Genomic DNA, 15,090 nt, shown 5'->3' with positions numbered 1-15,090 from the left:
CAGGTCCTCAGCAGCTTGGAGATGTTTTGTCAGGATACAGTTATGGAAACACTGGGTTTCTAGTTCCATGCTTTGAAGCATGCAAAAGCTAGAAAGGAGAGAATCAGCAAAAGGCAGCTGCTTACCCAAACACACAGTGAGTGGTTAACAAACCAAAGACAGGGTAGATGATGCTGGAAAGCACATTCCTGTATACAATACCCTCACTGTCCTTGCTCAGCTTGGGTCTGGATATCCTAGGCATCTGGCTTGGCCTGCTGCATCAAAGTTTTCTGCCATGGGGTAAACAGCTGCTTTTGTTCCCTTAGTACCAACGTTTCATAGAAGTATCTTAATCAGAAGTTCAGTTTCTGCACACACTCCATTCAAATGCAGTAGCCAGACACAGCAGGAACTGCTACTGGGCCTCCAGGACAAAGTAATTTGCAATGACTCTTCTTGGCTGCCTTGAATTTTAATCCTTCCTGCAGATCACGTTCTAGTGAGGGTTATCAAACTATAAAATCTTATTACACGTTATAATCAGACACTACAGCAACTGATGCAGAAAAAACACAACCACAAAAAAAGAAGTTAGATTTATTCATCAAAGCAGACTGCCTCCAAGCCATTACACATTCCATGGAAGGGAAGGAAAGACAAATACTATTCCCCATGTCTCCTCTCCTCCAAACACTACAAGATCTCTCCTCCTCTGCAGAGAAAGAAGACAGACATGTTCTTAAAAATGTATGTGTACTGGCTAACACTGCTTAAATGGCAAGGTCTTGTTTATCTGAGCAAGCTAGACATTTAGGAGGCTCCCAACTTTCACTAGGACCCAGGCCCTGGTAGCATAACCTGCATTCCTCCAAAGGTGAAGAGCTATTAACTGACCTACTTCTGCCATGAAACCTGAAAATTAATTGCATCTAGGCTTTGGCAAATACAATGCAAGTAGTGACTACATTCTTCTTTCTTACCCACACAACACAACCTGCCTGACATCCTAGCAGCTGGATTCCCCTGACACTGCAGAGGCCAGATGGGCCAAATATCAAGTGAATCTCAGTTTTGAGAGGCATCCTTCAGCAATGCCACAACACCAGGTGATCCATGTAAATAGGACAGCAAGTAAGCGCTGTTCTTTTTGTCTGGTGCAGCACTTCCATCGCCCTTGCAAGCAGCACTTCAGTGCCTACAACCTCTGCTGCACAGTGGTGCCAACAAATAGAGCTGATAGGACTAAGACAACTAGAAGCACTTAATGTTAAAGGAAGGAAATAGAGTTTTGAGTACTCGTATACAAATGGTATCTGCCCACTTTCTGGAAGGAGTGTGCACAGCACATTTCTGTCTCCCAAGGACTTCTATCACACTCACTACCATAGTATCTGAAAGCACTGAAAGATAAATACAAGCTCCTTGTAGAATGGAGGTATGTCCTGCAAAATCTCTTCACAGTGGAGAAGGTCAACTCACTTATTGGTGCATGCTTATGCTTCCAGAAACTTTAGAAAACACTGCTTATTGGAGACTCAAACTATTTCACTAACGTGAAATACTTTATTGAAACAACTTTTTTGGAATCAAGGCTTACTCCAACAGTCACAAGGCCAAGCTGCCAACAGAAGGCAACTGCTGTTAACCAGTAAGTGCACATCCATTTAAGAGAACACTGGAAATGCTAGAAGAAAACATATTTTAGTTCTACCATCTCTTTTCCTCAGCCTTCATCTGTACTTGGACCTCTCTTTGTCTTTTGATTTCTTAGGACTTCTGCTTCTGTCTGCTTTTCTATCCCAGTCTCTTGTTCGGGAGTCCTCTCTGTGCTTGTCTCTGTGTCTGCTGGAAGTGTAGTCTCTCTCTTGAGATCGGCTGCGGCTCCTGTGCCTGTCTTTCTTCTCGCTCTTCAGCTTCTCTCTGTAGCGTTCTCCCTCGTGCTGCCGATCAGAATCCTGCCAGAGGAATTGCACAGACAGGCAGTTACAGACAAGAGGGGAAAAGAGTAGACAAGTAGAAAAGAGTCAAGCATGCTTGGTTCCTTAGCTAGGGCTGGTACTACCTGAAATAGATTCACATCCATGATGTGAATGATCTGAAGAGATAACACGTAAAAACATCCCAGTGTAACTATAACAAGAAAATGAATCTACAGCTTTGGTCAACATTTATGGAAAAAAGCATGGCTGTTAGGCATGCTGCTGCTTGTATTTCCTGAGGAGCTTTAGCAAGAACTGCTTATATCAGGGATTCAACTCAGATGGATATTATCAAACTCTTCTATTGCATAACACAAGCTTCTAGCCTAGATTTGGATTTTGACTTCCTATCTAAGCAATGGAAGTATTTTGTCACGGGTTTTGTTTGGCTTAAGTCCCACAGGTGTTCCAGTGTTATGAAGGTGCAGAACACATTCTAAGACTGCCTGTAGCAATCCTTAATGGCCTACGTTTCAGGTTTCAGAAAAATTAATTACACTGTTACAAAGACCAAAACTACACCCAACACACATGCATGTGAACTACTTCACTTCCTTGAAGCTAGAAGTCCACAAGAAAAAGCCATATGGAGAATCCAATCCTTTTATATGTACAGTCAAACAACAACAAGGTAATAAAAATTAGTTGCACTTTGCAGACTGAAGTGTACAACCCATAGAGAAACATATTAAGGATACACTCACACAGACATAGGAAACTCTAAGGGGTGATTTTAAATGGCCTAAAAAAGACAGACCACCAGTAGGTACTACAAGTCATAATGGTGTTTTGGCACACCCAGAAAACTCCTAAAAAAGACAAAACCCCTTCAAGTTCCAGTGGCAAAAAATGAGGAAATTTTTCATTCTCTGGCTTTCTGCATATCATCACTGAGGATTCTGACTGAGTGGCTCAGCACACAGAACAGATTTGCTGTGGAGAGAAATGAGGTTTATGTAGCAAAGGGGGAGTTGCAGTCAGTAGCACACCTGCTTCACTTGTTGCACTAGGCAAACAGTATGAAACTACTGAGACAATTAATTAGTAGCAAGGAAAGATGGTTTAATTACTCAGATTGCAGAATGTCACCTAACAAGACCATGGTATAGCACATGCTAGAACAACTACGTGGAGACACCAACACCCATACAGGCCACAGCATCTTAGCAGTTTTGAAAGCAAAAAGAAAAAGGTCATGTAAAAAGTTGCAGTTTTATTTCTTAATACACAACACTGAGTTTGGACATATGAACTCCTAGCATTTTCAAGCACTGCTAAAAATATTCTGATCTGATATATAGTGAAAAAAAAATACAAGAACTTCAGAATCCTGTAGAAAGATACATTTGTAAGTTCCTGTTAAAACTGTGGTTGGCACTTTTGCTTTGAAGGTACCATCACTTGAAAGTTTGGAATCACTATAAGCTCTAGTAGATAGATACCACTTCATGGGTTTTTAATAACACCACTATTAAATACAGATCATTATGAACTATGAAAAATGTCTGCATTAAACTACACAGTATTTCTTAATTTCAGATATGATTTTCATTTTTCTGAATACATACTCATTACATTAGCATTCCCAATTGTATTCCTAAAATCTATACTGCATGTACAAACAAGAAAACTTCACTTAAAAATAGTGAAAAAAAAACCCTAAAACTTAAAGCAGAGCTTTTATTCAGAAAGGAGTGATCAGGACAGTTCCCAGAGAAACACCACCTTTAAAATTATGTAGATAATACTGAAATACTAAAGTTGAAATAAGCAACATAAAACTCCTAAACCAACACACAGCAATAATCACAGATTTGATCTTTCTGCTACTGATGGGTACAGTAATCTTGCTGGAGGCCAAAAACTTACTCCTCATCTATGCTTTCAAACTGTCTTTCAGTAGAGACTTTAAAACCTGAATCCATCAAAAAGGAGTGGTCATTCCAGCTATTTAGAAGAGGTTCGTCCCTTCATTTTCAGAATGATGCAGGGCTGTATTACTCTTGTATCCAAAAGCCCCAGTCTCCAAAAGCCCCAGTCTCCATCTGTTTGAACATGAAGGCAAGTTTCAAGTCCCCCTGTGGCAGGGCCTGAGTAAACATCAGAAGATGGACAGACTGGTGGTGGAATAGAGAGGAACAAGACAAATACATTGGCCATAAACACAGACGGCGGCTTGGAGCACTGCTGCCTTCTAGCTGGTTTGTTTCTGAAGTCACCTCCCAGCACAAGGAGAAATAGGGAAAAAGCAGAACATCACTCAGTTGAAAAATCTACCAAGCCAACACCGGGACAGGCAAGTGGGCAAGTCAAGGCAGGGAACAGGTTAGTGAAGACAGCCTATGTTGAAAGCCATGGAAAGGGGTAACTTGTTGAAAGGATAAAAAAAGTCTTAGGAGCATGGAGCCAGCTAAGCACAATAACCTTCACAAAAGCATTTAGGGTAGAGGTGTCCAGGGCAAGTCTGGAAGTGTCACAAGAAGTTCATCACAGGAGCTAATACAATCACAGTGTGAAGAAAAAAATGTAGTAATTTGAATTAATAGAATTAATTGCACCTTAGTTGCCCCAAAAACCCAATTACGTTTCCCCTTAAATAAGACTTACCTTTTTTAAGCCTTTGGCACAGAAAAAGAGCCAATGTTTTAAACACTTAAAGTTATTAAAAATAACAATGTTTTGAAATAAAATCTTCTATGCCCTATCCAAGTCAGAAACATGCTGTTCTCCCATTGCAAGAGGAAGAAAAAGATTCCTACTTCAAACAGGCTCCCTCTCACTGCTGAACTCCTGATTTCTCCATCCACAATCATAGGCCCTTATCAGCCAATGAGTAAGTGATGATCACCCCAATTCTTAATCCAGCACTGTGCTAGTGAACATACACAAGGAAGGAATTATGAAAAGAGGGAAAAACACTTCTCTAGAAGTTCATGGCTGGCTTTGCCAAAAGTGGTAACTTGCCAAACTGCATTTGCAGGTAAATCAGCTAGAAATACCATGACCACAGAAGTTTAACAAATACACCACATCCACATATTTTAAGCACACTAGTCAAAAATTAAAATGAGCAAAAAAATAGACAACTTTTTCAGGAGGGATATTTTGATCAAAACTGACCCTGAATATAAAGAGAACAGTGTCCAATAAATGAAACCCAGAAAAATCAGTCTCTCTGCAAAAATCACACACTACAAAAACCTGACAATCAGGAAGGCCCTAGGTCTCACAAAAATTCATTGGACAGGCTATACTACTCCACTGAACCAGTTATGTTGAATAAATAAATATATAAATAAAATCCAAGGAACCAAGAAATACAGCGAAAACTGGAAAGGAATCAAAGTCATAACATAGATCTCAAGCAGAAGGATGACATGTATTTTAAAAAAAACCCCTCTACTAAGTCCTATTCACAAACCTACATACAGCCTCCTGCTCCAGACCCACATCCTGTTACCTACTAAAAGTAAGCCACAGCACCCTACCTCTTCTACCCTCTGGAATAAGTCAATCAGCACAAGATTCAAAAATACATTCTTAAAAGATCAACACAGAGGCTGAAGATTCAGGAAATGGGTGTCATACTAAGAAAAAGTTGAGTCAAAATACACTAAAGAAAAAAAAAAACAAAACACAACAGCAAGAGAACAGAAAAACAACTCAACATCATGGAAACTATTCAGAAAACAAAACCTCTTCAGTCATAGCTGGAGTTGGTAGCACAAACTGCAGTTTCAGTTGCCAGAATTTCTCATTGTAAGACTGTTCTCTGTTAATTAAAATCTCTGCCATACTAAGGGCTCAGGGTGGAAGTATATGTATGAAGCATGGCTATTGTGGTCTTTGGCTAATTAGTTGTGGAAGTTCTTACCTCAAATACATTCTAATATTTCCAAAATAGGGTTAAGGGAAAATGCTTTGTTTACCTATATTAAAAATGCTACCATTCATCAAAAAGTTTCCATACTGTTATGCTTTGTGCTCATCTTGGTATTCACACTGAACATACTCTGATTTCAGAATGTGTCCTTCCACTGTTCTTGTATGAGTTCCCCAGATTATGCTTAAATTATAATTCTTCAAAACAATAATTACATTTTGTATATGCTAAACAGGATTTTTCAGCTAAGCACATGCTGATTTCTTCTGGAAAGGGCCACACTCAAGACATGTACTGAATCTCTAAATCAGACAGACAACATACTGATCAGCATATACACACTATACAGTACACACAAACAAAAATATTCCAAGTACACACACAGAGAAAAGTTCTGCCCATAAATTCATTTTCACAGCTCCAAGGGGAAACTATGTTGCTTGCCATCAGAGGAGTAAGCCTCCTCCTGTGATTTTGAGCATGAGAAGGCTAAGCTATTTACAACAAAACAGGTGAAGATGAGCAACAGAGAGGAAAGCAGTGGGAAAGCAGACGACACTAGAATACAGCAGCAGCAGACTACAGAAACAAACCACAAAAAGAGCAGGCAACTAAATCACAAAAATGTTATACAGAGACATAGAAGAGATCACAGGGTCAAGAACTGGAAAAGACTATTTTCCAGAACCTGGAAATCCCTCTGTACTATGAAATCCTCTGCTAATGTGTCTCAGAGTCCACTTGTAACACCTGTAACACACAGAGGTTAACAGCCTATTGCTGCCAGTGTTTGTTTTATCACCTAAAGGGCTAGGGAAATCTGTATGATTTTAAAATGTTCTCTGCTAATATTGCATGACAAGCCAGTTCCACACGTGTACGTTCTGAACCATCAAGAACAAAGACTACTTCCAGAACTGTTTCAAGAATGTTCAAGTGACAATGTCAATCAGCCAGAAAGACAGGAGGAAGACTAAATAAATGTTACTTCAGACCTCTTGCATGTATATGCTCCAATCAAGAATTTAATTATCTGAACAAGTCCCTCCCCTCCACCCAAAGGCTCCCAACAGAACTAGCACACAAGTGGCAAAAAGACTTGTACCTAAAATGAGCCCTAGGGCTTATTGGTGGCACTGAAAAAACTTAATTGCTAACGTTAATGAGAAAAGTTATTTTTAGCATCACAGCAAGAAGGGATGCAATGGAACAACAGAATCATGCAAGCTCTTGTGGACACAGAACTCAAAAGCAGTACTCAAAACTCAAGCTGGGACAATGGCTTTACTTACTGAAGCTGGAACCTTATCACTTTCTGCAAAATTGCTAGAAGACATCTTTGTTCTAACTCATAAAGTTGCATTGTTAAAATACTGCATTTTGGGTTTTGGGGTTTTTTTTCAGTTCAATTCCCCCTAATGATCACACTTCAGTGCTGGTTAACCCTCCACTTTATCACTGCTGACATTGTTTTCAGGAAATGCCAACATCTTGACTATCCCGAATTCACAGATACATGAGACTGCTGCCTTAACAGGCTGCTGTAGAACTAATGAATGACAGAACCACTGTCTTCTCATGATGTCCTCCACTGTCTGAATCTTACAGCACCATATGCTTGCACAAGACAGATGCAAGAAAACCCGCATGTAGACTTTACAAAAATACTTCTAAAACAGTTAAGGAAAAAGAAAAAAGATAAATACACAAAGAGGTTGTTCCTGATTCCATATGGGAAAAAGTCAACACATGATGGTCTAGCAAGCAAACGAGAAATAGTTTGCATTCATGAAATATGATTAACTACTAGGAATATGTGAACAACAGGTTCAAAGTGCTGAAGATCTCCTACTTTATGAGAGGCTACACTGCCTCTCCAGGATGTTTTGGCAAAAAGCCATTCAGACACACCAAGCTTCAGAAGTCCAGGAAGATCTGGAAAGTCTCTGTCATAATCAGATATTAACATCAGCCCTCTGTACATTTACCACTGCTGTACTTCACGGGTGTTGCTTTGTCCTCAGCTCAATATCAGACTTGTTTTTTTTCCTGGCTTTTTTAATAGAATAACAATAAATGGGTATAAAGCTAATGCATGAAGAGGTTAGTACCTTAGATTTTTTGGTCCTCTTGTCATCCTCTTCATCTTCAGAGTGGTGGTGCTTTTTCTTCTTTTGTTTTTTAGTCAAGTGTGACTGACTTGTTTGAGACTCTTCTATATCCTCATCCAGCAGGAGGTCATACTTGGCACTGATGGTGTTGGTTAAGGACAGATCTATTACTTTGCATCAATAAATAGCAGAACATAAAACCTCACAAAGCAAACAAACAGTGCACTGTTTATCAGACCAGAGTTTACCGTGACTTACTATGTATTTCAGCCAGAACAAAATCCTACACATTGAAAAAAATCACCTGTGCTAAAATGACAGAATTCTGTCCTGCCACACAGTACAGACAGGTCCCAGATCTTTCTTTTCTACCAATGGATATATGAACAAGATATGGTCTTCTCTTCCCTCATGCTCACCAGAAGCAAAGTAGAATTGCAGAGCATGATTTAGTTACTACTATGATCTTGTTTTGGATGTAGTAGGTCCCTTGTGAAACTACTTAAAACACTGTTAAGCCACATGTCATTCCAGGGCTCTGGACTGGGAACTTCAACTGCACAAAATATGCAAGTGAAACAGCACATTCTGATTTGACTAAATTCATCAAAGTCATCAACTGAAAAGCACAAAATACTTAATTCTGTCTCAAACACCAAATGTTTATATCAAGCAGCAGCAAAACACACATTTGGCAAGCTTTAAGAATAAGAAGTTTTTTCCAGGCTGTTTTCATAAACTGTACTTAGTGCAAAAAATACCTTTTACCAGAAAAGGATACTCCTGCTTTGGTTTCACCTTCTCTTTCAGAGTAAGTTTTGAAGGTTTGCCACGTTCCTTTTCATACTCTTTGAAATCATCCTTGGTATAACGTCCACCTGTGCACAGAAAAGTAGATTCTATTTACTCCAACTGAAAAAAACCAACAAGATCCACACCTATCACTATGTTCTGCTTATAAACTTACGGGCTCTTCATAACCACACAGAGATTCATAGCAGGATACAGATCCAGAATCAACATTGACTTGTGAGTAGAAAAGAACAGGACAAGGTGTGACTTTCTATCCTTCCCTTGCTTGCAGATGTCATTAAACACCACAGGGCTTTCTCCTCACTCATGTCCAGTGGAAACAATGCATGAACAGGATCAAAAAGCAGGATTTAGCAACTAGTCCTACCTTGATTACAGGTTCTATGCCACACTACTTAAAACTCTGTTATCATGAAAGCCTACAGACTGTTCTCATTATTCAATTATTTTTTTTGCTCTGGGCTGCGCAAAGTGAAACCTCTGAGACAGCTACATCTTAGAAATTTAGATGGAAAACTAAAAAAAACAGTCATGTCTTGAGTTAGAGAGGGACATGACCAATACCATTTTCCAACCAGTTCACTCAGAAGTACCAGCTCAGAGAGTAATAAACTGTTCTACAGCAACGTGCTGCCACCTGACGGTCATACTTAGAACTGCAATATTAACTGACGGTCAGAAACGGCTGCAGAAGGTGGAAGGATAGTATTTCCTCTAGGTCTTCTTTTGGGGTACCATACAGGCACAACAAGATAACAGTGTAGCTAGCTTTCCAGTATTTAGGACAATTTAGACCTAAGTTATCCAGATAAAGAAAAGGTTTCTGTGTAGTCAGTGAGTTCAGGATGCACTGCAGAGCATGGTATAGATGACAAAATCATCTCAGCTCTGTGTAAAGTAAATTCTAGCACTTCAGTGTCCATGACTAGTCTCCAGCCTGGAGAAAACGTATGCAAACAATGGAGGGCTGGCTGCATTTCTAGGCCAAGACATACAAGAACATCACCACTGCAATGCACAGTCACCTCTCCAAGTCCAGTATTTTCTTCACATCCCCAGCAACTAAATAAACACTGTTATCTACACCTCATCCTCCATCTTTTTCCTCCCACAACATCCTCAAACATGTGAAATGGGGTTTTATAACACGCAGTCTGCTATGCAATATGCTTGACCTGCAGGAGGTGAAGAAGGGAAATCTCTGGCCTGAATACTGATGTTTTCTTGTGTACACTCAACTGTCTTACAGTCAATAAAGAAACAAAAGTAGAAAGTAACTGCCACATTATTTTGCTAATAAGTGATATAAAACTCCGTAACTTCCAAGCTTAAGAGAAAAAAAAAATGTACTGCCAAAAATACACCTGATAAAGAGACAATACTTGGCAATATTACGTTAATAGAACAGTAGAAAACCTTTCCACCCTTTCTTAGGGAAAGTGAAGAGACAGCAACTGTGTTGCTCTATTTACTAGAATACCAGGAAAAATTATATTCCTGAAGATTAGATTATTTAAACTCAGAATAACTGCTTCTCTTTATATAATATGTACAATTTAGAAGCCATGGATTATTAAGTTATGAGGGTCAAATTGTCACTAGTGTACCTACCTTTTCCCTTCCATTTAATCTTTGCAACAGACTGGCTAAAATCCACATGTATCCGTCTGTCATCTATCAGCACATTGTCCATTTTGAAGTAGGCTTTCTCACAGTCTTCCTCCTGATAGTAATGTTTCCAGAAAATTTTGAGTCATGATTATTTCATAGGAATAGTCACTGAAGAGCTCAAACACACACTCAACTACTTAATGGCATACTTTTTTTTCCTAAATTGCCTGAGGAACAGCAGTCCTTGCATTGTGCTGTATCAAAAGAAGTAGTTTTGCTTTGCCCAAATGCAAGCATTTCAAACTCCCTTTCTTCAGTTCATTTCACTACTTCAAAAATTTGTCAATCCAGCTACGTGTTTGGCACATGTAATGCATTCAGGAAAAAAAGGAAAAGAAAGGACAACTAATAAAAGCTCCATTTTAAGTAGGCTAAAGAAAAGTGAGAACAGTTTTCCAGCTTTCCTCATAGAGACACTTGCAAATACAAACAAGAAGCTACTGATCATCAAGAGAACTTTTACTATTAACCTCACTGTAAGAGCAACATGTTGACAATACAAGCATCATTTACAAGGCAAACATAGGACCCCACTGCACATATTGATCTACTTTGTTTTTTACACCTTTCCTCTCTTTATGCAGTTGACTTCTTTTTCTGGTAGCATCCTCTTCTCTAAGTCTCTAAAGTTCTAATGTGCCCTGGGGCAAAAAAAATAAAGATACCTGCTCCTCTCTCACTGGTTTCAAGACAACCTAAGAACAACATATTTGTATTGCTTGGTTGAATAGACTCAAATGTTTGCCTTAGATATAACCTGCATCTTCTATAACTAAGTGAAAATACTGGCTACCCCATACTTAAAGATTTCATTGCTTTTCCTTAGAGGAAGTATACTGAACATGAACTTTTATAAGCAGAATATACATACAGTATACCTAAAACACATACCTTTTCAAACTCAATGAAAGCATAACAAAGAGATTCACCAGTCTTCCAGTCCCGAATCACTTCACAGCTGAAAAAATTATATGAAAATAAAATGTCAGTGGTCTTGGAGCAAAAAACATAGAATAGTCAAGCACTGCTTAAAAGGAAGAGTAACAATTACAAAATAAAAAATTAAAACAACAACAATAAAACCTTGAAGGTATTAAAACACCCGATTCTGAGACAGCTACTAATGTCAGGGTGTCTGCATAGAAAAAAATGCATGTGACATTACTAGAATAATTTTTACATTTAACTCACAAGTGGTTAACATGAAGCGTAGAACTAGGGATGAATTTCTGATTAATGAAACAAAATCTTTTTTCCAACATTATTGTTTGATACTGATTTTTTGCATTTCACTATTGCAAGACAAAAAATTAATATTCTGTTTTCTCTGTCATTTTAAAGAATGTTTAAACATATATCAAGTAACAGACTTTCTCTTCTTAGCAAGCAACTCTTTAACAACCATTTTCTTATCAAGCAGTTCACTGGGCAAAAATAAGAAGCCTGAAGTATTGAATCAGTAGATGGAAATTGGGAAGAGTACAGTACTGCATCAGTATTATCAAATGGTTGTGTTTGACATAAGAATTCTGGCCACACGATCTTGAAGGAGGTCAGGCAGGCAACAAAGGCAAGAAATGCAGTATTAAGGTGACATTTCATAATGTGAGACTTCTCCCATGTGTACTGAGGAACTGACAAATCAGGATTAGCATACACAATCCAAAAGATGATCAAGACCAAACAAAAACAAACACACAAAGAGCAACACAAAACAAAAACAAACAAAACAACAAAACAAACAAACAAAACACACACACACACAAAGACGACAAGGCTATTCAGGGAGGAGTTCTTCCCAGCAGAGAGGGACCTGGGGGTGTTAGTTAACAGCTGGTTCAACATGAGCCAGCAGTGTGCCCAGATGGCTAAGAAGGTCAAAGGCATCCTGGCCTGCATCAGGAATAGTGTGACCAGCAGGACCAGGGAGGTGATCTTACCCCTGTACTTGGTCTTGGTGAGGCTGCACCTCGAGTACTGTGTGCAGGTTTGGGCACCACAGTATAGGAAGGACATTGAGGTGCTGGAGAGGTTGCAGAGAAGGGCAACTGGGCTGAACAGGAGTCTGGAGAACAGGTCTTTTGAGGAAGAGGTTGAGGGAGCTGGGGCTGTTCAGCCTGCAGAAGAGGAGGCTGAGGGGAGACCTCATTACCCTCTACAACTACCTGAGAGGAGGTTGTGGTGAGGTGGGTGTTGGCCTCTTCTCCCTAGTGACCAGTGATAGGACAAGAAGAAATGGGGTCAAGTTGCACCAGAGGAGGTTCAGGCTGAACATGAGGAAAAATTTCTTCAGAGAAAGAGTGGTGAGGCATTGGAACAGGCTGCCCAGAGACGTGATAGAGGCACCATCCCTGGAGGTGTTAAAAAAGGGGTAGACATGGTGTTTCATAAGATGGTTTAGTGGTTAGGGGCTGTAGGGTGGATACTTGGACTTGATGATCTTGAAGGTCTTTTCCAACCTTGATGATTCTATATTTCTATGACAGTCTTGTGCCAGTCTTTGTGGATTATTCAGAGAACCTGTCTGAAAGCAGAAGGACTGCAGAAGAGGTATTGAACATACTGATAAGATTTAAAAAAAAAAAAGGTGCAAGAGATCCCTAGAAGACCCAGAAATCATGCTGGAGTTGTAGGAGTGGCAAACACAATGCCAATTCCACTTACATACTCAGTCTAGTGAAGGATGTGGCAATCTGCAGGCCTATAAGCCAGTACTGCACAAGCTGGCAGAAAATCAATGCAGAAGAGTTGGTGTGCATCTGAATAAACAGGACCTGCTCAGGACCATCTGAATAAACATAAGTTCTCTGAAAGAATACACGTGCTTATGTGTGATAATGATCTATTTGATGCAGTCTTTTGAAATCCCACTGGAAATGCTAATAAACTCCTGCACCAAAGGCTTTTTAGGGAAACCAAGCAGCAATGGTAGATGAAACATCTTTGCACTGATAAACATGTGAAAGACCAGGTGAGAGTAAACAGTCACTTCTCACTGAGAAAACAAAGAGGACAGCAGTGGATTTTACCTATGATACTAAAATTATTACAGGTGGCAAAAATAAACTATGAAAAAACTGCAGAAAGTTCTTAGAGAACAGCTGTACAACAAGATAGTGAACTACATTCAAAAAAGATAAATGCAACAAGATGAGCATGGGGATGGGAATCCAAATTGTACATTGTAAAGGAAAAAAAAAAAAAAGCTCTAGCATTAACCATTAACTAGAAAAGGTTGAGCACAAATCAAAGAATATGGCTGTGCCACTGTAAATCTGTTATTTCTTTCACACTGTGCAGTTCTGGTCCTCCCATCTTGAGAGGAAAACAAAATAACAGAAAAAGGTTCAGAATAGTGAAGCAAGGTAAGGAAAATTTCTCTACAAAGCATGAGTAGGTAGGCTAGTACTCTTAGCAATAAAAATATAACTTTGGGGTACAGAATAGAGTCTTTTGAAACCAGTACTAGTAGAAATAAATTGAAACTAGGAGCCGAATTCAAAGATGAAAAAGGCAGTAGGCAGGAGGAACACTTCAACAATTAGTGTACTGGATGGCAGAACTGTTTGTCATTTATCTCAAAAACATACACAATCCCATGGAAGACAAAAACTAAGAGAGTGTACCTAGCTTATGTAGCATCTGAGATAAAACTGCTGAAAGGAGGGAGAGGACAGAGGGCTGGGGAGATTATCACATGCTTTCCTTGTTCCTACACTTCTGTAGGCTTTCACTTAAAAACCAGTGCTAGGACAGCATACTCAGCTAGCTAGATCTGACTGTCGTGGTCTCTATCCAAAAACATACAGGCACAGGATAAATCTCCAGAGACACCAGAATACTACTTAACAGTTCAATCTAAATAGACTGGCAGTAATCAAGTTCAGTTTCAACAAAAAAAGTCAGTAAAATAATTACCTTTTAATGGGACCAAATCGTGAAAATATTATCTCTAGGTCTTCATCTGTGGTCACAGGATTCAGTTTACAAACAAACAGTACATTTTCTGGTGGCTTGACCTCTGCATCTGGTAAGTCTCCCACCTGTGGCATACAGAAAAAGGCATGCATCACTTCTGCCTAAAGCTGTCTAGATTTTGTTGCCACAGGCTCACTGGCAACATATCTTTTGGATTATCTCAGACACATTCCTATCACAAAATCAAAATTTAATAAAATAATTTCCTACTCAATGTCACAAAGAAAGTGTTTTCCATAGCACCTAAAAGTTATTATCTATTTGCATTTCACCACTGGGACTTAATGAAAGTCACACATACTTTCTACCTTGTTTTTCCTGTTCATAACATAACACACAGTTCTAAAAGGTGAAAGTGTACTTCTAGAGCCACTCTGTTATAAAAAGGGACTGAATAAATTCCTTAGTTCCCATCTGTACCTAAGGTAAACTCACCTTTCCTTTAAACGTGACAACAGCTAGGATAAGTTTAAATTTAAGACGAGGATGAGAAGTTAAAATTACACAACTTTGTTCAGATAGAAGGGAGAAATCACTTGTGCTCACTAAGAAACAGCACTTGCTTACAGTACACACAACTTTAAAGTTTGCAATCTTTGACCAAAATTCCCATCCTCAAACTAGCAAATTAGATTACAGAGGGAAATGCAAATACATGTGCTATTTCCTGCTG

At 39.1% G+C, this 15,090-nt stretch overlaps 1 protein-coding gene across 1 annotated transcript in view; it reads right to left on the bottom strand.

The window, feature by feature from the left end:
- Positions 1–1,712: 1,712 nt before the first annotated feature.
- The window catches only part of PPIL4 (peptidylprolyl isomerase (cyclophilin)-like 4), a 19,931-nt gene continuing 6,553 nt past the window's right edge, over positions 1,713–15,090 (bottom strand). The window contains exons 7-12 of the mRNA XM_009999973.1: positions 14,358–14,482; positions 11,331–11,397; positions 10,380–10,491; positions 8,737–8,833; positions 7,956–8,094; positions 1,713–1,937 (exon numbers count right to left, since the gene is read on the bottom strand). Coding sequence (XP_009998275.1) covers positions 1,713–1,937; positions 7,956–8,094; positions 8,737–8,833; positions 10,380–10,491; positions 11,331–11,397; positions 14,358–14,482 — 765 coding nt within the window. The remainder of the gene's footprint in view (positions 1,938–7,955; positions 8,095–8,736; positions 8,834–10,379; positions 10,492–11,330; positions 11,398–14,357; positions 14,483–15,090) is intronic.

The sequence above is a fragment of the Chaetura pelagica genome, unplaced genomic scaffold, assembly GCF_000747805.2.
Source record: "Chaetura pelagica isolate M959 unplaced genomic scaffold, ChaPel_1.0 scaffold135, whole genome shotgun sequence".
NCBI classification, from domain to species: domain Eukaryota; kingdom Metazoa; phylum Chordata; class Aves; order Apodiformes; family Apodidae; genus Chaetura; species Chaetura pelagica.
Note: the sequence above shows the minus strand (reverse complement) of the source record. Positions and strands in the feature narration are given on the sequence as shown.